The following is a 23,614-nucleotide window of genomic DNA, read 5'->3' on the forward strand; positions in this document are numbered from 1 at the left end:
CAAGTAGTTGATGCAAAGGAAGGTTTGCCGAAGTTGATACAAATCCGGGCAGGAAGTGAGGTGAGAAGACGGAGTTCAAGTTGGAGATTGAAGACTGAAGTGGATGGTGGAGTTTACTCTTTGTTTTGCTGTCTATGTCCTGCGCCTGTGTTCACGCCTATCTGTCTACCTGCGGTTGTTGTCCTTCCAAGGCGACACGGCTGGGATGGCTTCCGGAAGGATCCTCCCTCAGTCAAATACTGTAACATGCTACTACGGAAACGGGAGGAGTGTGACCTCTAGGATCATTCAGACACATTACGAGAGAATCGTGCTGTATTGCAAACCCCTAGTTTTGAGGAAATGCTTCTATATGAATAAGTCTACAATTGTAGATGGTTTCAAGGGGCTATAACGCTGTCAAGGCGGACAAGATATCCGACTTCGGAGGATGGGAAAGAAATATATGTGGTCATGCATCACGATCTGATTTGATCTGATCTGATAAAGATATTTTTCTCCATGTCAATGGCAATCCGCCCCATACTTCTTCTACCACCACAGTGCAAGTCAACCATACTGGCCCAAGTTCTCTAGCGTGCTGTATATAGACGTTCTTCATTTGGTTGTTCTCTGCTGCTCTCCTTTTGAAATTCCTGCTTATCCATGTCGTCGAATACTAACCTCGATATCTGGTTTGTGAGTGGTCGCTCCCCGCCATCAGGTCTTTCAGCATGCTAACTTACATTTCCGACAGGCGGGCGCATTTGCTGCTTTCTCGGTCGATCTACTCGTTTACCCTCTAGACACTCTCAAGACACGCATCCAATCGCAGGACTATAAGAAGCTGTATAAGAACACCAATGGAACGCTCAACCGTTCTCTGTTCCGCGGATTATACCAAGGCGTTGGCCCGATCATCCTCATCACAATCCCCTCTTCCGGCGCCTTCTTTACTACGTACGAAGCCTTAAAATTTGGTCTGAAAGAATGGGTACCACCGAATTCTACGATTTATATTCCTCAAGCGGCTGTACATTCCGTGGCAAGTGGCTGCGCGGAGCTGGTCAGCTGCGCCATCCTGACGCCGGCCGAGGTCGTGAAGCAGAATGCTCAAATGCTGAGAGCCGGTAGCAGCCGCGCGGCGTCCTTTGAAGTATTCAGACATTTTAAGAAGCATCCGACCAGATTATGGAGCGGCTATACTGCATTGGCGGCGAGAAATCTGCCCTTCACTGCACTTCAGTTTCCCGTGTTTGAATCATTGAAGGGCTATTTCATGGGAAAGCGTCAACAGAAAAAGGGTGGTCAGCCGGTCGACGGGATCTTTGAACGGGCCAGGATCACCGCCCTTAGCGCCGGTATTGCTGGCAGTGGCGCTGCATGGATCACCACTCCTATCGATGTGGTCAAGACCCGAATCATGCTGGCTGCCGGGTCTGGTGACGACGGACCGAAACAAGATTTGAAAGCAAAGTCTTCCAACTTTCTTCTCCATGGTGTGCAGGGACAGCGCAAAAGTGGCCTTACCGTTGCACGAGAGATACTCGCTGGAGAGGGTGTGCGGGGTCTGTTCCGCGGCGGTTTGCTTCGCGCAGGTTGGACCGCGATCGGCAGTGGTCTCTACCTTGGATGTTATGAAGGTGGAAGATTCTATTTGGAGAGTGCTAGGGAAGAGGCTGAGAAGAGGGATAATTCCCTGCAACGTGACTGGTCTAAGATCAATGTCGGAATAGGGAAGAGCAGGTCCCAAGGAGATGTTGTGAAAAAGAGTGCATGGCAGGAAGACTGATTACTGTCAATGCTTTCTATCTCAAGGTCTTTGACGAAGACCGACTGCCGCAGATCCAGCGTCTTGGTCCCTCGGGATTGAGGTTCCGAACGACTTAGCGACAGGTTCCCCTTAGAGTACATGTCCTGCACCTGGCGAGTCGTCCACAGGAAAGGCCAATCAAGGCAGCGACTCCACAGATGCAGCGTCCCTGAGGCTCGCTCGGGGGGAGGGGAAGCTCCACAGGTTTTACGGCGGGGTCTTGGGAATTTCCTTTCAGAAGTGGAACGAAGCTGAGATGGGCTCGCATACTCAGTTGCTAGCGGTCCCTGCTCCGAAGCCGTTGAGTCGGGGTCCTGCTTATCACGGCACCCACATTGACTGATGTTTGTCATGCGCCGATAGAGCGTGCACATTGGTTGCTCAGAGACACGATATTCTATCGCCCGCCGACCGCTCGAGATTGTGCCTGGACGCACGAAAAGCCGACATCAACGGATATCTGTGCATGATCTGCTCGATGCGGAGAGTGGTGTCTGATTATTGGACTTGGACTCGTTAAGAGCGCTGCCAAATTTCTGGCCCCCACGGCTTGTCTCGACTGTATCCAGGGTACAGAAACTGTCTCAGCGGCACGGTCTCTTGTTGCAGCCATGGCTCACTGCCGCTTTTGGCAAGGCTTTCACTTCCTGGCAGTCGATGTCAACCTAAATCGGCGCGGCGGGATTACCACCCGTTTGATGCATGGGAAAAAGTATACATTTTTAGGACAAAACAGTACGCTCGAATATGGGTGTCAAGAGATAAAGAGATTGTCACTTGAAGAGCGAGCTCTTGACCGAAAAAGGAAAAGGAAACGGGGCATGCTGGGGTCGAAGATCGTTCATTCATCTCTATTTGTCGTTTTAACTCATCTCTACATCCCCATCTCCATGGGCATCTTGTCCATTGGTCTCGACTTCGACCTCGACCTCGAAATCCTCATCGACATCCTCTTCCTGGTCGTCTTCATCTTCCCATGCATCGTCATCGTCCATCTGGTCCTCAACGCCAAGGATCTTGTTCAACTGCTGGACCAACTCAACTGCATGATCCCGTAATCTTTCATCCTCGTACTCTAGCTTGCGATATAACCGAAGGCAATTGTCCAGCCATGTCTTAGCTGTCTCCTGACTTTTAGCCACCTCCTCAGGGGTAGTTTCGGGCTTTTGCGAAATCAGAACCTGGCACCAGCCCCCCAAATACCAGCACTCGACACTTTCATCGTCCTGCCGAATTAGACCTTCAATGACCGCAAATGCCTCCGGTTCCTGCTCGACTTCCATGAGCAGTCTGCTCAAGCTCACCCGGGTAGCAAAGTCAGGCCGTCGTTCATCGTCATCCACTTCCTGCGGAACATCCTTCCAGATATCCATACTTCGCCCCAACGCCTGGCGCGCATCGTCCACCCTCGTCTGGCTTATTCTGACGCTCGCTAAGGTCTGTAAAACACCGGCACTCAAGCGCTCGGGACATACTGCGACGGCTTCCGTGACGAACGCCTCACATCGTTGCTCGGCATCCTCTTCCCAACTCAAATCGGTCATGTAGACTTCGGCCATGGCGCACAATGCATTTGCCAGTTTGGCCCTCTTTTCGTCCAGAACTTTTGCGGTCTGACCCAGGGCTTTGGCCTCATCGTCCTCGAGGACTTCAATCTCATTCCGCAGAACTTCAGTCGCTCTCTCGAAATGCGCTATGCTCTCGTGGCCACCATCCTCGCATATTTGTGCCAGCTCCAGCCAAGGCTCGGCGCTCACCAGCGCCCCGTCAGGGTCGAGCTGTGTGACGCGTGTGAAACTTTTCCTGGCAGCATCGATATCGCCCAAGGCAAGCTGGATCTCGGCTGTGAGGGTCAGCGCTGCAGGGAGCGTAGGTTTGCCTTCAGCCGCTAGTTGAAGTAGGGCATCTATGTCGGCATCCTGGCCATTGCTTTGGGGTGGTCGTTCCGATTCTAGTCTGCGTAGGGCTTCTTCGGCAAGTGGGAGGGCACGCTCGGGTTGGGCTTGTTCGAGTAGCTCAGCCGCTTCCGTGAGAAGGTCTTCGACCGGTCGCTGGGAGGATGGTTTGGGTGCGGACTTGACTAGCGGAGCGTTGGTCGAATGGAGGATATCCTTTTGCTTCCCCGGTGATTTTGTCTTTGTCTTGGCCATTTTGTTCGAAGAAAAGACAGGTCACGAAAATTTCCTTCCGTGGTATCGAACTCGAGAGGGATTGATTGTTACGGCACTGGCATTAGCCTGCACAGTTCTACACAGTATGTCAAACTCCGCCAGCACCGAGAGCGCAACAAAATTTTAGGCCATGATTTAGAGGGCCGTTTCATACGGAAGGTACGCCGAGGGACTATTCCACGTGATGATAGCGGATATCCTCTCCGATCGCCCAATGAGCCTGAGTGGCATCTTGATATACAGTGGTAGAAATCGAGCGCACGGCCAGTTTCGGGCGAGGGCCCGCATAGACTTCGTCATTTGCAGTATAAAACGTAGTAGCACGCGTGGCGGCCCCTCGATCAAGTCAAGCTCAACACTTGGGGACTGGCCGGCCCTTCTGATCGCTCTTCTCACGAGCCTCCTTCGCCCTCTGCCATACCTGAAGCAGGTCTTTTGGCGCCTGCCCAAACCTCTTTCGTTCTTTGGTGTGAAACGCTACACCATTTCGCTGTTCGCCGGCGTCTTGGTTGGTGGATGCGCATTCCGCCCTGGGCGATCCTCCCAGATTCGTGACTTCATGCCTGCATGGAAAAGGACCATGCGAAAGTCATGCCCGAAGGCGACTGTTTCACGCCTGGAATCATACCTAAGGCTCATCCTGGTAATAAACTTCCATCGTATGGTTCGGCATATTCACATGAAACGCTCCGAGCCTTGAATCAGCCTCCCAGTATGACGTCAATGTCACCGCGTACATCTCACCCTTTTTGTTTTCTCGTTGACTTTCCCTGGTTGAGCACGCAGTGAAACAAGCCCGGTTGTCGTTCCCGGGCTCCTACATAGACGGTGCAATTTCGCTAAAGATGTATTAATGACCGTCGCATGACTGATTTTCTCTACTTGTCCCCGGCGCCCTCACCTCTAACCATCTCCAACACTATCATGGCGCCCTCGAATAACTTCATAGCCACCCTGCGCGAGAAAGTCTACCGTGCCAAACCCGAGTTGGGCATCACTTTCAGTCGAGACCGTGATGAGGTCCGCGGAGGGTCTGAGTCAGACGTTGCCCGTCGGATCGAAGAGGATGAGAGCGGCTGGTCGAGCGAGGAGGACTCGGACACGGAATCATCCAACACCACGCCATCAACCCACGGTGCCAAAGGCCTGGATGAGTTCATGAACAATGATGACCCTCCTGAGATCAAGCGCCGCTACGGCATCCTTCCTCTGACCCAGTCTCAGGACGAGGCTGGCGAGAATGGAGAACAGCCGGACTGGATATCCTTGTCACAGGTGACTCCGGATATGATTGGGCAAGACATCACATTCCGTGCGCGAGTTCATATCGTTCGACATATGAGCGCCAAACTGGCCTTCATCGTCTTTCGAGAGCAGACAACTACTGTGCAGGGGGTGCTAAGCGCTAAAGAAAATGAGATTTCCGAGAACATGGTTCGGTGGGCTCTGCACATTCGGTCAGGCACGATAGCCGTGGTCAAAGCTCGTGTGAAGGAACCCGAGCAGACGGTCAAGACCGCGAGTGCGCACCACGCGGAGCTGGAAATCCAGGAGATGCACCTTGTGTCTATTAGAACCAGCCCCATTCCCTTCAGCGTGTATGAGGCTGAGGCTGCTACGGACGGCCACTCGCTTTCCGACCGTGTGAGGTTGTCCAACCGTGTTCTTGACCTGCGGACTCCTACATCGCAGGCAATTTTCAGAATACAATCGGGCGTTTGCAGAGCGTTTCGGAACTTTCTCGAGGATAGGGGATTCTTAGAAATACATACTCCCAAACTGCAAGGCGGTGCCACCGAAGGAGGCGCAGATGTCTTCCAGGTCAACTATTTTGGTCGGCCAGCTTTCCTCGCGCAGAGCCCTCAGTTGGCGAAACAGATGTGTATATCTGCGGATATGGGCAAGGTCTACGAGATTGGGCCGGTCTTTCGAGCTGGTACGCATAACCTTTCACTATCTCGACGTATCTAACATGCTTCACAGAAAATTCCAATACACCGAGACATATGACCGAATACACAGGTCTAGATTTAGAAATGGCAATAAACCGACATTACCATGAAACCATGTGGCTCATCGATGCGTGCCTCAAGGACATCTTCAAAACCATCTACGCGCGACATCGGCTCGATGTCGATGCCACGAAACATCATTTCCCTCATGAGGATTTGATATGGTTAGAGCAGACTCCTCGCCTCACCTTTTCAGAAGCAGTTCAATTGTTGAATGAATCCGGGTGGACCAACGAGGACGGAAGTCAACAGTCTGAACTGGAAGACTTGCCTACCAGAGCCGAACGAAGAGTCGGCGAATTGGTCAAGGAGAAGTACCAAACAGATTACTACATCATAGACAAGTTTCCTTCGTCCGCACGCCCTTTCTACACCATGCCCGATCCCAAGGACGACCGGTTCACCAACTCTTTCGACTTCTTTGTCCGAGGTCAGGAGATTCTCAGTGGTGGACAACGTATCCATGACTACAATTTTCTCAAGGAACGAATGGAGGCTTCGGGGATGAACCCGGCCACTCTGAAAGAATACATGGAGGCTTTTGAATGGGTGGCACCTCCACACGCAGGAGCAGGGATTGGGCTGGAAAGACTGGTTTCTTTACTGCTCGACCTTGGTAACCTGCGATATGCATCACTGTTTCCTCGCGACCCCAAGAGCTTCCCTGCTCCCAAAGATAATCATCTGCGGCATCCAGACGACAACACCATGCAACGGCCGCAAGGGCGGCTCCCACCATTGGAAAACCTGGTGGCGAACTACGGTGATGCCACCAACACGTCTTGGATGGACGAAAGATTCCAGGTTTGGAGAGATGACAAGACCGGCGCTGCTGTCGCCTATGTGCCGGTTCGCAACCGAGCGATCTGTGCGGGCAACCCCCTTTGTGATGCCAGGCAGCTAGAAGACGTGATTACAGCATTTCTACACTGGCTTCGGCGGGAGACCAAGTTGAAGCCGTTGTTTATCTTGGTGGGCAAAGACGTGGAAGAAGTTCTAGGAGACAAGTTGGGATGGAAAAGCTTCACCAATGTGGCGGAGCAACGGGTGAACCTGGCCAACGACGAACACGTCAATGTCGACAGCGACGTTGCCCGCAAAATCAGACACGCCAAGAAAGAAGGCGTTGAGGTAGTGGAATACGGCAGCGATGTGCCGGAGGATGTGAAGCACAAGATTGAAGAACGGATCAAAGAGTGGCAGCAGAGTCGCGAAGGAGCCCAGGTCCATTTGAGTGAGATCACCCCGTTCAGAGACAATGTCCATCGACAGTACTTCGTGGCCCAGGACGACAAGGGCAAGATCCATTCTCTGGTGGTGCTGGCCCAGCTTGCTCCGCGATATGGCGTGCAGGTGAAATGGGCCTTGGATTTCCCAGGTGCCGTCAACGGAGCCATCGAATATGCCGTGCAGACGGCGCTCAAGTCGGCCGCACAAGCGGGCTACAAGACATGCACGTTTGGTGCTGGAGCGACGGCGAAGTTGACCACAGGTCACAATATGGGCAATGCCAGGTCGGCCGCACTGAATTCGATCTACCAGACTCTGGCGGCCAAGTTCCGTCTGGAACAAAAGACGGGATTCCGTGCCAAGTTCAACAGCATGGACGATCCGATTTATCTGTGCTATCCGCCAAAGGGACTGGGGCCGAGAGGAGCCCGTGCAATTGTGGACTTTTTCCAATCTGAAGGCGTCGATGGAGCTACCACTAATGGCGAAGCAACTAATGGGACGGACGGGGCGTGATTGGTCTGGTTTTGCTGTCGACGATGTTGATGTTCTCGATCGGTTCCTCTGCTCTTTGTTTCTCAGGCAGGAATGGAATGGAATGGGAACCGAGGATCAAACAGCCTAGTGACGACCTAGACACGCGACCGGGATGAAGATGCTGCTGCTGCATGCTTCGCTTTGCTGTTGTTACGAGCTCATGTGCCACGACATACGATACAACTCATGGTTTCATCAGCTGGGTGTTGGAGCGAGTTGATACAATTGCTCAAGCATACATGTGTAGAATACATACCCAGGGGCGTTCTTACCATGCAGCACTGTTCGGATTACTGTAACATGGAATTAATGGGATCCATATTTCCTGCGACATTATATTCTCCGAGTCACGACTGAACAATTCTTACATACCAGCACCCACAACAACGCGTACGACATGAGTAGGTAAGAACCCAATATAATAGATATAACCAGGGACACTGTCATAAGCCGATGTCGTCGAGACTCAAAGCCAAGAGAGATCGGAGTTTGTTGCCGAATCCCGACTGGGGCATGTGGGGGTGAGGGTGGCCCCCGGATCAGGGCGACTTTCGAGCTCGCGAAACTGCCGAACGTCAGTACCACAACTTGACATCCAGAGTCCTCGCAACGGCCACCGTGTGGAGCAAGCTACCTACCAGCAAGTACAAGTATGTGAATATATAAAGCAGAAAGGGGCCGCGGCACCGGCCTCGGGGCGAGACACACCTACTAGTCCTGTGTAGGAGTCCATACCATCTGAGGCGGCCATATAACACTTGATTTCTACCTGTCGAACATGTCTGGCCCAGGCGACAACTCAACCCGACGACCGGCATCGGTCCAGATCGAGCAGCTCCAAGTGCAAGGCTTCATCAACCAGACCACACAAGTCGCCAACTTTCTCGGAATCCAGTATGCGACGATCCCAGCACGATTCCGACAAGCCCGCCTCGTCGACCATTCCCGCCAAACCGGTATCCTGGATGCGACGCAATATGGACCGCGGTGTCCGCAATCTTCCCGACCGGGCGGCGAGGCGCAAATTCCCTTGTTTCTCGGACAGCGACGCAGCCACGAAACTCCAGTCGACGAATTTGGATGCCTTAGGCTGAACATCTACACGCCGCCGAGTCAACAAGATCCTCAACCTCTGCTGCCAGTGGTAGTCTGGATCCACGGCGGGGGGTTTGCGATAGGCGACGGCGGAGCCGACTTCGACGGCAACTATCTTGTCCGCCATTCGATCGACAACTCCAAGCCCGTCATCTACGTGGCCCTGAACTACCGATTAGGACACTTTGGGTTTTTGTGGTCCAAGGAACTATACGCCGAGGCTGTGCGCGATGGCGAAACACCCTTCCAAAACATCGGCTTTTGCGACCAGCGGACGGCTTTGCTCTGGATTCAGAAGCACATCCATCACTTTGGCGGCGATCAGGATCAGATCACCATTGCTGGAGAATCGGCCGGTGGATTGTCGGTGCTGGCTCACTTACGCTCTAATGTGCCGGTGTGTCAGCATGGGATCATCATGTCATGTCCTAACCTGGACTATCCCCGACCTGAAGAGGTGCAGGCGACTTTTGAACAGCTCGTCGATGAAGCATGCAGTATCTCGGGCGTGCCATTGTCGTCGTCTCCGTTGTCGGACAATGAGAAGTTGATGGCTCTTCGGAGACTGACGGCAGATGATATGGTCCGGTTGATGGGGACGCAATTCGCCACGCCGAAATATGATAAAGAGTGGTTTACGTATCAGGATCCAGATAAAACTACAGCTGGGCCGGCGCCCTTTGCGCCCTGGGTCAAGGGTGTCCTGGCTGGCGCGACGAGAGATGAAGCTGCTCTGTTTACAATTGTTAGGGGACTGCACAAGTGGACGTTTGCCCAATTTGAAGAAAGGGTTAAATCTGCTATTCCGGACCCTACGCTTGCAGCTGAATTGATGGATGCGTATGGATTGAGTGACAAGGCTGATGGTTCGACTAACTTTCGAGGGTTTTTGGATATGATTACCGATTGCAGTTTTGCGGGCGTGCCGTATATTCTTGCCGAACAGGAACAGGAAGAGTCAGATGGGAAGAGTCTTGAGGCGGCTGCTCCGCCCGTAAGTGTCTACCGCTTCGATCAGCAAGATACGTTCAAGGACAGCCCTCTTTACGGATATGCATATCATGCGCTGGACAATGCTTACTTCTGCCGTCTGCCCTCTGTGGCGGGACCAAATGCGGCGCAAGATACTAAAGCTACAGCGGACAAGATGTCTGAAGCGATTTTGGCGCTTGCATATGGAGACCAGCCGTGGGAGACGTATCGCGAAAACCAGAATGTCATGGTCTTCAATGGCAACAAGAGCGGGTTGGAGCATGCGAGCCCGCAGAATCGATGGCGCAGCATTTTGGAAAGGGAAAGCGGTGATCCAAGGCGGACAAGGATCTTGAGAAGGGCTGGACATCGCTTGATGGGACTGCTTCATGCTTCTTTGCCGTGATTGCTCACAAACTCTTTTTGTTCTGTGAAAATGGACGATCAACGGCGGTGGGTTGGGTGATGAAGAATCAAGACACTAGTGCCCATCATCGATTCATTCACTGCTTTTTGATCTCAGCATTTGTCTTGATGTTAATGCGTTGTCATATCCTCCGAAGCGAGCAAGTAAAGTTGTCATAAGAATAACAAATGCCAGTCACAGTTACTGGTACTATACAGCTCCACTGTTCTGTGCAGACAGAAGGTGATACAAATGAGCCTGAAGTGGTGACCAAATGAAATCAGATTCAGTCCAGCAGGAATGGAATGACTCAACCCAGCTCAGCTCCCACTCATCCTCACCACAAGATCATGAAACATATACCCAGCACCAGAAATATGTTGCAACCCCCATCGTACAGTCCACCCCCAGTATCGGCATCTCATCTTCTCCCGTATCACCTAAGCTACGCGGATTTCTTCATCCCCTCTGATCCTTCTTCTTCACCAACACCCCCACAACATGCACCAACGGCCCAAACCCATCAACCTCCTCAACATCCACCCTCTCCCACCCCCCATCTCCATCCTTTTCCTTTGCAACTTTGAGCAATGTCCCCATCGTGTCTCTTGTCAACTCACACCCGCCCATCAACTGTTTCCACCCGAGACCCATGTAAATATATTGAACAGCTCTCGCCAGCACGTTCTTCTTATTTAGGACATGCTCACACACGACGAATCGACCACCGGGTTTGAGCAGGGTGTATACATCGGCCACCGTGGCACGCTGGTCAGGCACACCGCAGAGGACGCGGAGACAGACGATTTCATCAAACAACTGCAGTTTTCGATCGAGATCTGGACTGCGTTCCGAGCGATGGCCTTCGTCCATGTCCAACAATCCATCCTTCATCAAAGCCGGCACAATGGAATCCAAATCAGCCGTACACCCCAAAACACGATACTTTTCGTCCGGTTCAAAGCCCGCCCTTTTCGCCGCCGCCTTCAGTTGCTCATGCATGCTGATGCCCGGCTCGACGCCGTAGATCGCCACAATGTTTTCGGGGTGTGTGAATCGGTGAATTTGTTCGCCGGTGCCGGGCCCAACGTCGAGAATAAGGCCTTTGCTTTGAGACAATAGGGGAAATAGGGATGGTGGTGTGTCGCGGGCGCAGAGGGGGCCGAAGCAAGTCCAGAGGCGGGCGAAGGCGCGTTCTTTGTAGGATTGGAAATTGCGGAATGGGAGGGTTGGAGCGAGGAGGAATGTGAGGATGAAATCTGAGGCGGCTTTGTAAGTTTTGCATGGTATTGCATTCAAGAGTCAAGACTGCGGGCCATATCTCGATACTATGGCATAGGGTTTCTCTCCATGTCTCTCTTTCTCAACCTCTCATCCTCTCCTCTCCCACACGCCTCAGTTTCGAACCTACTACGTAGGTAGGTATGGCTTGTATTATGTCTTGAGATAGGTCATATATGCTGCTGGGCTTTGCGAACAATAAGGTATCAATCCCATTGATTTCACTTACAGAATAAACTCCCCATGAAAAATGGAAGTGGGAGGATATACCCCTTGAGATAGTCCAGGATGGTCGGAGTCGGACTCGATGCCATCTTGAACAAGTCAACCGACAAAAATCTCGTTTCAGTCTGGCCGCTAGCCGATTGGGATAGTACCTTATGTAGATTCGTCGATTGATGTTATCGTTGTTGCCAAGGCCGTGTGAGATATATGATGGTATGAGTGATTCAGCTGGCGCAGAAGTAACAACCTATCGACGACTTCTTCTTCTTCTTTCTGGGGAAGGGGTTATATTCAATGTGCAGTGAGTCCCGATGCCCTTCTTATTCCAGGAATCTTGACTCTTCGGGTTCGGGTTGAAGTTGAATCAGTCTCGACTCAGTTCACCAGTGCCCGTCGTCGTTAATTGCTGGCTGTCGCGGTCTGATGCTTCAGATACCTACCTGGATCCAGAAATCCAAGCCAGCTCCTGGAGGCATTTTGTAACCTGGGAGAGGGAGAGGGGGTGGGAAATGAAAGCTATTTCAAGTTCTCCCCTTCGTATCCAGCCCTCAGCTTGCACGTCAGCAAGAGGCAGAAACCACAAATCAAAGATGACTGTTCCGCCGAGCCTCGTATTACTACCACAGTACATGGTATGGGTAGTATTGACTGTCCAACACCCAGGACATTGGGATTGCATGACAGGGACATCCCCTGCGATGCGGGGTTCAGATCTCGTATTGCTGCATTTCCCAGCCTGCCCCTTGTGAGGGACCTCAGCTCGGCTTCAGCTGAGCTGGAGCTGCCAACATTGGACTGACGTGTTTGCTGGCGTGGACTAGACCGGGAACCATGCTACTGGAAGTTTTGTCTGGTCAGACTTGAAGAAAAAAGGCTGCAAAGGTGATTCGATCCGGTCGTGTCCAGAATCTCAGACGCATGGTGGCTTGGACGAGTCTCGGGGATTCTCAATCACAGGCTTACAGAAGATGGACGGACAGCCATGGTCCAGTTTATGGCGTCTCGTACTCGAAAAAGAAGGAGAGAACAGCTGAGTGCGTTTTCACATCTTATCAACAATAAAGGTCGATTGATGGTCGCGCGAATCTCCGCTGCTATGCCATGGCGCTTGGGTCCTCATCCATCGGCTCGCGCCCCATTTTTCTCCTTAAAATGCTCAGCCTTACAGAGTTGTCTCTAGGATATTTTTCGCAGTGGACTTCATACCTAGGTAGCTGGATGGTAAAGTGAAGAAGTTGGATGGATTTCAAAGCAGAACTGCGTTCATTGTATCTATCTACACACACATTCTCCCCGTGAGAAAAGTTACATTCAGTTCACAGCCTGCGGCGTTCCTGGTGGTATTTTCCTTGGGTATCTGTAGCCACAAACACAACTCTCATTCTTACATCGCAGCAGTACTGTGGGAAAATGCATTTCTTTGCCTCCATGCGTGAAATGACCAAATTGGTCTGCAATGCTCTGCTCAGTCTAATCGAGTGAGAAATGCTTCTCTTTCTTCCAGGCTTCCACCATCAACCCCAGAGCCTTGGCAACGGGCTTTTCTTGTAGTTCTCGAGGCAGCGAGCGAGGAAAGTCAACCACTGCTTGACGCAAGGCTGCAATGCCTGCGGCGCCGAAAAACAGGAGAAAACGATCGATAGCGTTGTGTTCGAGCATTGACTTCAAGACGATCAGATGACTCATCTGCACCTGGTCGGGAGGCGTATTGACAATATGTGCAAGACTTGACCAGTAATTGGTGGGAGGCCAAGGGTTTTGGACTTTTGCTTTCGCAAAGTTGCGCAAGGCAATCGACGCGTAGCCAACCCCTAACCCCGTCAGACGGTCATACTGTTTGTTCTCGCTGACAAAGCCCTTCTGGTCGTCGGACAACTTCTCCAGACGCCATCCCAGACGCATCCTACCAGCGGATGTAGATTCTGGGCCGTATATGCCGAAGAGGATAGGAGCTGTGGCGTGGAATTTGCACATCAACACTGAGATGAGGGATACAGTCGTTGATCTGCCATTGTTCGACGGCACGTTTCTTGCAAATTGCAATTCGGGCATCGAGAAGATCTGTGCCACTAGAGTGCCAATAGGCTCGGCTGCCTTCGGGTTCACCGCGCACTCCCCGACGAAGGCATTGATGATGGCTTTGCTGAAAAAAGAGAGGAGATAGAGAACAAGTGATGGAACTGTGGTCCGACCGTCGTCGTGCAGAGAGAATGGTGAGGGGAGGTAGTCGTTGACCGAAACGGGCGGCGATGGGATTTCCGTCAATGACCTGAGCAAGGTTGTTTTCACTCGTTCATGCTATGATCAGGTCAGCGCACGTCCGTCGTTACCACCACATTGGGATCGGTCAATACATACCGCTTTCTTGTTCCCAATCTTGTCGTCGGTCAACTGCCCCACGCTCGTGCGCATCGCTCGACGCATGTCCCCTACATGTGGTTTCAGGTTTGGATCCTTCTTCACCTGCTCCCAAAAGCCTTTCCGGAATTCTTTGAGCTTTTTGTGGATGGCCAAATAGTTTCGATGGAGCGCCTCTAGATCGGGTGACGTAGCGGGAGACTGAGATGTGCTCTGAGGAGTGGGCGCTGTTGTTTGAGTGGAAGCGGCAGCAGCAGCAGCTTGTTTCTCGGCTTCTTGCTTTCGGAGAACAGCCTCCTGCTCCGCCTTTAGCTTTTCTTCGCGCTGTTTCTTCTCGGCAGCTTCATTTTCTCGCCGGCGCCTTTCTTCCGCCTCAGCCTTCTGTTTTTCGAGTTCAGCCTGTCGTTCGGCCTCCGCTTTAGCTTGCTCTTCTCGTTCGCGACGTTCTTTTTCTTCCTTGGCTTTTCGCTCCTCCTCGGCTCGTTTCCGTGCCAGTTCCTCTTGCTGTTTTCGCCTCTCTTCCTCCTCTAGTCTCTTCCGTTCCTCTTCCCGTCGACGCCTCTCTTCTTCTTCCTGCTGTTTGATATATGCGTGAAGTACAGCTTCGGCCTGTTGGCGGACCCCATCATGTTTGGCGTTGGCCACACTCAGTTCGGCTAGATGCACCTCTGCCTGAGCAAGCTCTTTGGCGTCGAGTTCCTCTTGCTGCTGCCTTCGCTGATACACATGCAGTTTTTGGCGTTCCACCTCGTGTAGATGAATTTGGCTGAATGCACGTTCCAGTTCGAACTGGATCTGTCTCGAAGGGCTATCATCATTCCTTCGACCCCTTGGGCTACTTCTAGCTTGAAGAGGTGATGAATGAAGCCTGGCTTGAGCCATCTTGTCGCCTTGTCACGTGATTGGAAGAACAGGACGCTTCTTCGAGAACCCGGCCAGGCCCAAGGGTGGCTAAGCGTTTTGGGGATTCTTTTCGTAGCTTTCCGCCTGTGAGATAGTCGGAATTACCGAGGACTCGACGAAAAGAAGGGAATATTCGAATGATAGTGGTCACCGAGCCTTCATGCTCGGAAAGTTTGATAGTGGATTGGTACGATGGCGGCTTTTGTAGAAAGGTCCACCAAGAAGTGATCAACGACACCCTTTCGAAGGATACTGAGGTCGAGTCCTCAAAATCCGATGTGAGGATGAGTTTCGCTTCTGACAGAGCTCTTGTCGAGCGAAAGGTCCAGTAGCCAGGGTGGCTCAACTTCAGTGAAAAGGATCAAGGCATTGATTCCGCTGGTACAGGGATCACAGGAAGTTCTGATCAACAAAATAGGACTGGCTAGGGCCGTGACAAAGACCGGCCGCTTGGTGTGATGGGATGGTAGGAGATTGGGATGAGCGAAGCGAGGCTGAAAAAGTGCCCGGGACTTTTGATCTTGCTGTGAATACAACGCGTCTTGAGGTTGATTCAATTTTTGCGTCTCGCGTTGCCTGCGCTGCGCTCTAGTCTCATATCAACTTGAACTCAACTTGAATCCCGCCAGCGGCAACTTTGGGCTTGGCATTGATTTTATTGTACAACTCGAACTTGAACACAGGCACTGGCAGGTATCTGCAAGCGATGTACGGCGTATTCAAATGTCAGCCGGTGTATTTCAGGCTATCTGAGACTGTCCCGTAGTTAAATAACAAGACCAGGACCACCTGGGTGACGAGTCTGCAAGAAGGAAAGTAGAAATGCCCGTCCGACGATGTATCCCCCTGAAACAACTATATTCCGTAGAGTGCCTCCAGGAGGGGTTCGGGCACCGTAGGAAGCCTGAGGAGCCTGGAGGTGACGAGTCCAGGGGACTAAAAGGAGAAGAATAGCAACAGAGCAGGTGGTTGAGTGGTACTTGTGTGCTGCCAGCATCCACTCTCTCGTCATAGCCGCAGGCAGTCTTCATCCCGAACTTGAAGCCTACCGTAGTAAACTGCATCCACCACCACGTTGCCTCTGGCTTCCATCTGCTCTGTAACGTTACTACTCCAACTTGAATACTAGTAACGCAGTTGGTGTCCTTGTTCGTTGTCCCATCACCATCTCTCCTTCATCTCTTCATCCGCAACCTCACCATCCTTTTCCTCTTCTTCTTCTCGCTTCTCGCACCAAAGAAACAGTCCTTCAAGTCGCCAGAGTCGCTCTCTTGCACTGCTTCCCGCCCGAGTGCAATTCGGGTCCGTCCGTGTCCTCCGTCGATTCCATTCCTGTCCCTCCCTCACCCAACCTTAGGTCGTCGAGCCTGCTTGTCTGCGCCATCAACTTTCAGCCTGCAGTCGCAGTTTACAGTCCTAGCAACTGATTCGTTGTTGTGAGGGACTGCCACTAGCTCTACGCTACTGCTTTCCTCGAACCTTCATACATCCTGCGCTGTCATTGTCGACGGCTCGCCGATCCCTCCATCCTCGAACTCAGCCGTCACTATCGCAGGTAAATCTGGCTGAGCCAGGAGTACCAGTCATCTCTTTCACAAGGCTCGAGTCATTGGGAAGAGAGTCTGCAGACAGGAGATCAGCCTACAAGACTACCTGCGCCAATTTATCTGGTACGTTCGTCGCAAGAACAAACATTAATTGCCATCACCCTCATTGCCTCCCCCTCATTGTGACTGCGCCCATAGTCCTTCCTAACATCCTCCACTGCTCACATCGCCGAGCCCAGTATATCCAAAGCATGTTAGGTTCAGGGACACGTTGCTAACAATGACATTATAGCTCGGCAACTTGTCTACGTCCGACCCTACGACCCAAGTGGTGTAAATCACTGCACTGAGTGCACCCTCCTTCCCCGTGACGTTCATTTTGTCCGATCACGCCGTCACTGCGAAACAAGACTGGACATCACTCTCTAAAGATATCTGAAGATGGCACAACCAGGCTCAACCGGCGTGCCGGGCCCTACAGGGCGCAGACTCCATATTGCCCATCGTCGCAGTCCTTCTGAACTGACGCCACTTATGATGGAACAACTTGCTCTTCAGCAACAGATCGAACTGCTTCAACAACAACAGCAGCAGATTGCTGCTACACATCAGCAATATGTCAACATGGGCATGATCCAGCAGCCTTTGCAAGGCATGCCTGGCTATTCTCCAGTCCAAGGACAGCCTGGCTTGGGAGGCATGTCCCCGAACAACAATAATTTCCAGTTTCCTCAAATGCAGCAACAGATGGCAGTTCCAGGAAATCCTCCTACCCATCCTGCCGCTCATCGTCGCAATCAATCCGCTCTACCAGGCATGGCAATGGGTCCTCCCCCAGCTCCCTCGTCCGGACAGGCTTACGGCGAATTTAACCAGCAAGCCATGGGTCAGAACCGTGAGAATGCTGGCGGACGTGGAAGAGGGGGTCCTGCACAAGGTGGACATGCTCGACGCCATTCACTTGCTCTCCCCGAGGCAAAGAAAGCTGCGGAGCTTGCGGAAAAGAAGAGAACAGCTGCAGGCTTCCAATTTCCCATTCCTGGGGCTGCGGGCACAGTCGAAAGCCCTGCTACCGCTACTCCCTCCGATGACAAACCAGCAACTGCCGGTGGTGCACAAGGACTCGGTCTGCAGCGTGCCGGTAATGCTCGCGTGATGGGTCATAGTCGGAGTCAGAGTATGGCTTCAGGAGGTGCTCGAGGTGGTGGTGCAGCTGGCCGCGGTGGTGCAGGCGCTGGGTTCCAGTTTCCAGCTCCAGCAGATGCCGGCGCAGGTCAGGGCAATCAGTCGGACCTGCAGCGCCGTGGAAGCCAGAGCAGCCACACTAGACAAGGCTCGCGAAATTTTGACGGCAACTGGCGTCAACAGAACAACCAGCAGAGCAACGATCAGCAACAGCAGATGGGTCAATTCTCCCAGCAACAGGGCATTGGTGGCGGAGGTTTTCAACCTGGACACCGAGTTCGCGGCTCAATGAATCAGTCCATTGGCTCAATTAGTGGGTTCCAATATCCTGGCCAGCCTCAGCTGGTGCAGATGCCTCAGGCTCAAATGATGATGCCTCAAATGTTTGCCGGTCAGCAGTTGAACGCTCTGCAGATTGCTCAGCTTCAAGCAATGCAGGGTGCTCAACTGGGTGGATTGGCCGCAAGCCAACATGCACCACCTGCGATGGGCTTGCAGCAACAACAGCAGCAGAGAAAGACTCTCTTTACGCCTTATCTGCCCCAAGCTACTTTGCCTGCTCTCCTTAACGATGGTCAGCTGGTTGCCGGCATTCTCCGAGTCAACAAGAAAAACCGATCTGATGCGTACGTTACCACCAGCGATCTGGACGCCGATATCTTCATTTGTGGTAGCAAGGATCGGAATCGAGCGCTCGAGGGCGATCTGGTGGCTGTCGAGCTCCTCGATGTTGATGAGGTCTGGAGTCAAAAACGTGAAAAAGAAGAAAAGAAGAAGCGCAAGGATATCACCGATACCCGGTCCGGGAATAATCAGAATGGCAAGAATGATGCCTCTTCTAACGATACTCAGTCGATCGCACCGGACGGCAGCATTCGACGACGTGGTAGTTTGCGTCAACGACCAACGCAAAAGAAGAACGATGACGTCGAAGTCGAAGGTCAGAGTCTCCTCCTCATGGAAGAAGAAGAAATCAGCGACGAACAGAAGCCGCTCTACGCTGGTCACGTTGTTGCTGTCATTGAACGTGTTGCCGGTCAAATGTTCTCTGGCACTCTTGGCCTCTTACGTCCGAGCAGTCAAGCCACGAAAGAAAAGCAGGAGGCGGAACGAAATGCTCGCGATGGTGGCCACAGCCGGTCCGAATCCCGTCAACAAGACAAGCCAAAGATTGTCTGGTTCAAGCCGACCGACAAGCGGGTGCCATTGATCGCCATTCCTACCGAACAAGCCCCTCGTGACTTCGTCGATAAACACATGGATTACGCCAACAGAATCTTTGTTGCGTGCATTAAGCGATGGCCCATTACGTCTCTCCATCCTTTTGGTACCTTGGTTGAGCAGCTTGGCGAGATGGGAGACCTTCGCGTCGAAACCGATGCATTACTCCGTGACAACAACTTTGGATCCGATGAGTTTTCCGACGCTGTTCTGAAGAGTGTTGGATGGGACGATTGGTCCTTGGCGTCTGAGAGCGAAGACTTCCTGGCCGCTCGTCGTGATCTCCGTGACGAGCGCACTTTCACCATTGACCCCAATGGCACTAGCGATTTGGACGATGCCATTCACTTCAAGTCAGTCGAGGACGGATTGGTCGAAGTGGGAATACATGTCACAGATATTGCGCACTTTGTCAAGGCCAACTCTTTGGTCGATCGTGAAGCCAAGAAGCGAGGAACTGGCGTGTATCTGGTCAATCGTGCTGTCAACATGCTACCACCGAAGTTGTCTTCCGGAGTGTGCTCCCTTATTCCTGGAGAGGGACGTCTTACGGTCAGTGTGATCTTCAAGGTCAACCCGGAGACTGGAAAGGTTGAAGGCGAACCTTGGATTGGAAAGACCATCATACAAAGTTCTGGCAAGCTGGCTTACCGTGATGTTGATGCCGTCATTAAGGGAGATGGCAATGCTGGCTTGCACGGTGCCACGGTCGACGACATCAAGACTCTCCATACCATCGCCAACAAGTTCCGTGAAGCTCGGTTTGGCCACCGCTCCGCCAACATCTCACCACTTCGCTTGCTTTATCAGCTTGACGACGAGAACGTTCCAGTTGAGCAGAACATTTTCAATACGTCCGCCGCTCATGAGATAGTGGAGGAGATCTGCTGCAAGGCCAATTTCTTTGTGGCTCAGAAGATTTTGGCCGCCCTGCCAGATAAGGCTCTCCTGCGACGACAGGCGCCTCCCAACCCTCGCCGTCTCTTGACATTCGCCGATCGCATGACTCGAGCCGGCTACGAGATTGACACCACCAGCAGTGGCACCTTGCAAAACAGCCTCTTCAAGGTGGAAGATCCAGACCTGCGCAAGGGTATGGAGACTCTCCTCATTAAGACTCTGCAACGTGCCAAGTATTACATTGCCGACCAAGTTTCGGAAGAGCAGCGCCAGCATTACGCTTTGAATCTGCCGATCTACACCCACTTCACCAACCCCAGTCGGCGTTATGCAGACATTGTTGTGCATCGTCAGTTGGAAGCGGCTCTTTCCAACACCGAGTTCACTGAAGACTTGGAGAGCTTGGCTAAAATGGCTGAGCAGTGCAACAACAAGAAGGATAATGCCCATTCCGCTCAAGAACAAAGTGTGCACATTGAATCCTGCCGAATGATGGACAAGAAGAGCAAGGAGCTCGGTGGTGACTTGGTCAGCGAGGGCATTGTCATTTGTGTTTACGAATCAGCCTTTGATGTTCTCATCCCCGAATATGGCTTTGAGAAGCGTGTCCACTGTGACCAGCTACCATTGAAGAAAGCCGAGTTCCGCAAGGATGAAAGAGTTCTTGAACTCTACTGGGAGAAGGGCGTGCCCTCGTCTGCATACGTTCCCGAGGACGAGCGACCCAGAGCTTCGGGAAGCACCAAAGGCACTGGCCCGGCCTCTCGCGAGGCAGATTCAGCCAAAGATCGAGCCAAAGAACGATATGAAACACAGCGCAAGCAGACCGAGAGCAACACCATGTCGACTGACGATGTTGATGCCCTGTTTGACGACGAGGACAGCACTTCTGAAATCACCGAGATGGCGGCTGGAGTTTCTCTCAACTCGTCTGCCGACCGCCCGACTCAGAGCCTTCCACCGTCCCCAAGTCGCAATGGAGCGTCGGCTCAAGGACCCGCACGCACCCAGTCAGACTCTAGGATCGCGAAGGCTGGAGGCGACATTCCAGAAAATCACTTGACCGACAAGGAGAAGTATCTGAGCTATTTCAAACTGAGAGAGGAAGGTGGCGAGCACATTCAAGATGTCACTGAAATGACTAGAGTGCCTGTCATTTTGAAGACTGACCTGAGCAAGAGTCCTCCGTAAGTTTCCCTGCCACACCACATACTGAACTGCAGATGCTGACCGATATCTTAGATGCTTGACCATCCGCTCCATGAATCCATATGCGTTGTGATTCTGGAGACCATGCTGCCGAGATCCACAACACACCTTTGAGCGAGGATAGAGCGAACGACAATGCCGGAGTTCTCTTTTCGGCGAGGCTCTTCTTGCAAACGCTTGGACGGCCAAGATTTAGCTTGTGCTTGTATCAACAATGGTGCAGACACTATTCGGTGCAGCTTTACATTGCTTAAGGGCTGAGAAGTTGTGGTTGGCGAGTGTATGTGTATCTGGAACCAAGCGACTAGACTGGCAATGACTCTAGGGTCATGGGTGGGCTGTAGGAGTGGCCAACAAGTGTGTTTGTTGGTGTCTGTGTACGCTCAACAGGGATTATGCGAGCAAGATGGTGCGTTGTTTTACAGTGTTGGACCATGAAGATGCAAACAAGCGAGCGAAAGCTGTAATACAGGGATTTTTCCTTTTGTTTGTTTTAGCGCTGTATTGCAGAAAAAGTTTCTATTTCATTGACTAGACTGTCCTGCCACAGTACAACGATTGTCTGTGTTTATCCTATCCTATCATGTCTCGCGTGCGTGGTGCTATGTTGCGTGCATCTAAGCAGGGGTGATACGCCATGTTGGGTGTATTGCCTGCCAGTGGTTCAAGATATGCTGGCAGGTCCAAAATATAATAACCTGTAGTACCAGGGGGGGTAAAGGAATGCCACTAGGAAACCAACAGTATAGAGGAAACCAATGGTTTGGTAGTGCCGTTCCAGTCCGGTTTACTCTCCCTTTGTGATCCTTTCAAACACTTTGACACCATAACGGCCCAAAGCACTGGCACAAGCGACGGCATCAGCACCGACGTGGCGCATACGGTCGAAACCATCCTTGTCCTCGACGCCACCGACACCAATGATTTGGAGATCCTTCGTTTCTTGATGTCTATCGAACAGACGGCGGAAAGTAGCGACATTTCCCAGCGCCAACGGATGCAGCGCCGCACCCGCAAGACCACCGATTCCAGTTCCAGATTCACTGTTCAGAACGGGACTGAGTTGGTCGTTTAGCAACAGACACGACCCGAGAGTGTTTGTGGTCGTAACGAAATCGACGACACTGCGTGGGTCGCCGGGTTCCGAGGACTTGTGGGTTCTAAGGGCGTCGACGACCATTTCGAATTGCGACGAGTGCGTGTATGGCGGTAATTTGAGGCCGACTTTCGGTACACTGTCTGGCGTGGCCATGCGCCCTCGATACGTTGCTTTGGAATCGCCGATCGCCTCCAAGTATTCGGATAGTTGTGTTTGGTTATATGCTGGTGGTGGGCTGTTGGCGATGTTGGGACATGAGAGGTTGACTTCCATTGCGAGCCGGAGGTCTTCGTCCATTTCGGCGGCGTTGGCGATCAACGCATAAGCCATGGAGATCTCGTCGGGTGTGCCTGTCACGCTGAGTACGAATGGTTTCTTTGTCGGTGTATCGGTGCCCAGGTGGCGTTGGCCTACGATTTCGTTGATGATTCCGAGGTATTCGGACAGAGTGAGGGGGGAGTAGCCTAGTGTGTTGAGGGTTGAGATTGGTCCGGGTTCAGAGGAAGAGGAAGGCGAGCTTGAGTTGGTGGTGGTTGGTGAGGTGGAAGAGGTGGAAGAGGTGGTCGAAGAGGTTGTTGGCTTGGATTCTTCTCCTTTCGGTGCGTTGGCGGGGATCGTCGTGCCGGGAACAAAAAACGTGTATTGGTGGATCGAGTCGTCGTGAGAAAAGCCCTCGAGAAGACTGGTTCGGATGGTCACTGCTCCTGTGTACGGGCTGTCGTAGAGCGCTTTGATGTCTTCGAGTGTCGTTGCCCATGGACATGCCGAGTTGAGGAGGGGCGGGTCGATCTTGAGCTTTGATGATGGCATGGTTGGGTTTGCGACGAGACCAAGATCAATAGATGATAGGTAGGCTTGCTGGGCTTGCTGGGCTTGCCTTGCGTCTGAAGGGAAAGTGAAAGGATGTGTGACTGACTGACGTTCAAAGTCAGCTATTGTATTATATGGTCAAGATAGACGGGAGGATAGTGTTTTGTTGCTTGTGTCTCATGCACAATGCCGCTCTGGCCCGGTCGAAGTATACGTCTTGATGACTGTATAATTATGAGTGACAATGTCTTGTGGCTTCCGTTTGTCTGACCTCAAAACGGGTGTTGTGCACCTCTTGTAACCCAGCCTATGCAATGACCATGGAAACGTGTTGTCCACTGCTTGGGGGCCAGATCTGTGGGCCAATGGAACATGTAGTGCTTGCTTACCTACCTTGTATATCTTATTCAGCTGCCACTGGGAGTGCTACTGCTGAGGCCACGTTTCGCTTCAAAGTGCAAGAGCGATTCTCTGGTAAACAGAGTCCAAGAAATAGATTGTGCCAGAATCGCGGGACGACGGTGATGTGGTCGATGCAATTGTGAAAAGGACGTCAAAAATGCTACTATAATTATTCTATGCAGCGTGTCAACTGAGGTGACGGCGGTCCGGATCTAAGCGAAGCCAGCTAATCACGAAGCAGTGGAGGAATGCCATGTCT

General features: G+C 52.2%; 8 protein-coding genes across 9 annotated transcripts; 4 read left to right on the forward strand and 4 right to left on the reverse strand.

Annotated features, from left to right (window-relative positions):
* The first annotated feature begins 94 nt into the window (after positions 1 to 94).
* On the forward strand, positions 95 to 4,113 carry HMPREF1120_04003 (MC family mitochondrial carrier protein). Its single transcript, XM_009158102.1, has 2 exons — positions 95 to 678; positions 737 to 4,113. Exons 1-2 carry the CDS (start codon positions 646 to 648, stop codon positions 1,769 to 1,771), a joined length of 1,068 nt encoding a protein of 355 aa, XP_009156350.1. The 5' UTR covers positions 95 to 645; the 3' UTR covers positions 1,772 to 4,113.
* Positions 2,615 to 4,598, reverse strand: HMPREF1120_04004 (NAD-dependent histone deacetylase SIR2). Its single transcript, XM_009158103.1, has one exon. It carries the CDS (start codon positions 3,940 to 3,942, stop codon positions 2,656 to 2,658), a length of 1,287 nt encoding a protein of 428 aa, XP_009156351.1. The 5' UTR covers positions 3,943 to 4,598; the 3' UTR covers positions 2,615 to 2,655.
* A 229-nt stretch (positions 4,599 to 4,827) lies between these two features.
* Positions 4,828 to 7,721, forward strand: HMPREF1120_04005 (aspartyl-tRNA synthetase; the record flags this gene model as incomplete). Its single annotated transcript, XM_009158104.1, has 2 exons — positions 4,828 to 5,899; positions 5,947 to 7,721. The coding sequence occupies 2 exons, from the start codon at positions 4,828 to 4,830 to the stop codon at positions 7,719 to 7,721; spliced, it is 2,847 nt and encodes a 948-aa protein (XP_009156352.1).
* Positions 7,722 to 8,520: 799 nt separating this feature from the next.
* On the forward strand, positions 8,521 to 10,215 carry HMPREF1120_04006 (esterase/lipase; the record flags this gene model as incomplete). The annotated part of the gene is made up of 1 exon (XM_009158105.1): positions 8,521 to 10,215. The coding sequence occupies one exon, from the start codon at positions 8,521 to 8,523 to the stop codon at positions 10,213 to 10,215; it is 1,695 nt and encodes a 564-aa protein (XP_009156353.1).
* Positions 10,216 to 10,272: 57 nt separating this feature from the next.
* On the reverse strand, positions 10,273 to 12,762 carry HMPREF1120_04007 (uncharacterized protein). Its single transcript, XM_009158106.1, has 3 exons — positions 11,874 to 12,762; positions 11,726 to 11,810; positions 10,273 to 11,474 (listed from the first exon to the last, which is right to left on the reverse strand). The coding sequence occupies exons 2-3, from the start codon at positions 11,808 to 11,810 to the stop codon at positions 10,675 to 10,677; spliced, it is 885 nt and encodes a 294-aa protein (XP_009156354.1). The 5' UTR covers positions 11,874 to 12,762; the 3' UTR covers positions 10,273 to 10,674.
* A 199-nt stretch (positions 12,763 to 12,961) lies between these two features.
* HMPREF1120_04008 (uncharacterized protein) lies at positions 12,962 to 15,908 on the reverse strand. Its single transcript, XM_009158107.1, has 2 exons — positions 14,080 to 15,908; positions 12,962 to 14,019 (listed from the first exon to the last, which is right to left on the reverse strand). The coding sequence occupies exons 1-2, from the start codon at positions 14,959 to 14,961 to the stop codon at positions 13,192 to 13,194; spliced, it is 1,710 nt and encodes a 569-aa protein (XP_009156355.1). The 5' UTR covers positions 14,962 to 15,908; the 3' UTR covers positions 12,962 to 13,191.
* Positions 15,909 to 15,982: 74 nt separating this feature from the next.
* Positions 15,983 to 22,059, forward strand: HMPREF1120_04009 (uncharacterized protein). The gene is made up of 3 exons (XM_009158108.1): positions 15,983 to 16,652; positions 16,822 to 21,022; positions 21,078 to 22,059. Exons 2-3 carry the CDS (start codon positions 16,971 to 16,973, stop codon positions 21,115 to 21,117), a joined length of 4,092 nt encoding a protein of 1,363 aa, XP_009156356.1. The 5' UTR covers positions 15,983 to 16,652; positions 16,822 to 16,970; the 3' UTR covers positions 21,118 to 22,059.
* Positions 21,512 to 23,514, reverse strand: HMPREF1120_04010. 2 transcript variants are annotated; one of them, XM_009158110.1, is made up of 2 exons: positions 23,347 to 23,514; positions 21,512 to 23,058 (listed from the first exon to the last, which is right to left on the reverse strand). In XM_009158110.1, the coding sequence occupies exon 2, from the start codon at positions 22,951 to 22,953 to the stop codon at positions 21,832 to 21,834; it is 1,122 nt and encodes a 373-aa protein (XP_009156358.1). In that variant the 5' UTR covers positions 22,954 to 23,058; positions 23,347 to 23,514; the 3' UTR covers positions 21,512 to 21,831. The 2 variants fall into 2 exon arrangements, with proteins under 2 accessions (XP_009156358.1, XP_009156357.1); XM_009158109.1 differs by having other exon boundaries at positions 21,512 to 23,177.
* Positions 23,515 to 23,614: the final 100 nt, after the last annotated feature.

The sequence above is a fragment of the Exophiala dermatitidis genome (genome assembly GCF_000230625.1).
Source record: "Exophiala dermatitidis NIH/UT8656 unplaced genomic scaffold supercont1.3, whole genome shotgun sequence".
In the NCBI taxonomy this organism is placed as follows: domain Eukaryota; kingdom Fungi; phylum Ascomycota; class Eurotiomycetes; order Chaetothyriales; family Herpotrichiellaceae; genus Exophiala; species Exophiala dermatitidis.

Bases quoted from the DNA above. Each gene is read 5' to 3' on its own strand.
- HMPREF1120_04003 (XM_009158102.1), top strand. From the start codon at position 646: ATGTCGTCGAATACTAACCTCGATATCTGGTTT. The intron at 679-736 runs GTGAGTGGTCGC...CATTTCCGACAG, and splicing joins CTAACCTCGATATCTGGTTT to GCGGGCGCATTTGCTGCTTT.
- HMPREF1120_04004 (XM_009158103.1), bottom strand. From the start codon at position 3,942: ATGGCCAAGACAAAGACAAAATCACCGGGGAAGCAAAAGGATATCCTC.
- HMPREF1120_04007 (XM_009158106.1), bottom strand. From the start codon at position 11,810: ATGGCATCGAGTCCGACTCCGACCATCCTGGACTATCTCAAGGGGTAT. The intron at 11,475-11,725 runs GTAAGTGAAATC...AAGCCGCCTCAG, and splicing joins TTTCATGGGGAGTTTATTCT to ATTTCATCCTCACATTCCTC.
- HMPREF1120_04008 (XM_009158107.1), bottom strand. From the start codon at position 14,961: ATGGCTCAAGCCAGGCTTCATTCATCACCTCTTCAAGCTAGAAGTAGC. The intron at 14,020-14,079 runs GTATGTATTGAC...ACCTGATCATAG, and splicing joins AGATTGGGAACAAGAAAGCG to CATGAACGAGTGAAAACAAC.
- HMPREF1120_04009 (XM_009158108.1), top strand. From the start codon at position 16,971: ATGGCACAACCAGGCTCAACCGGCGTGCCGGGCCCTACAGGGCGCAGA. The intron at 21,023-21,077 runs GTAAGTTTCCCT...CCGATATCTTAG, and splicing joins GACCTGAGCAAGAGTCCTCC to ATGCTTGACCATCCGCTCCA.
- HMPREF1120_04010 (XM_009158110.1), bottom strand. From the start codon at position 22,953: ATGCCATCATCAAAGCTCAAGATCGACCCGCCCCTCCTCAACTCGGCA.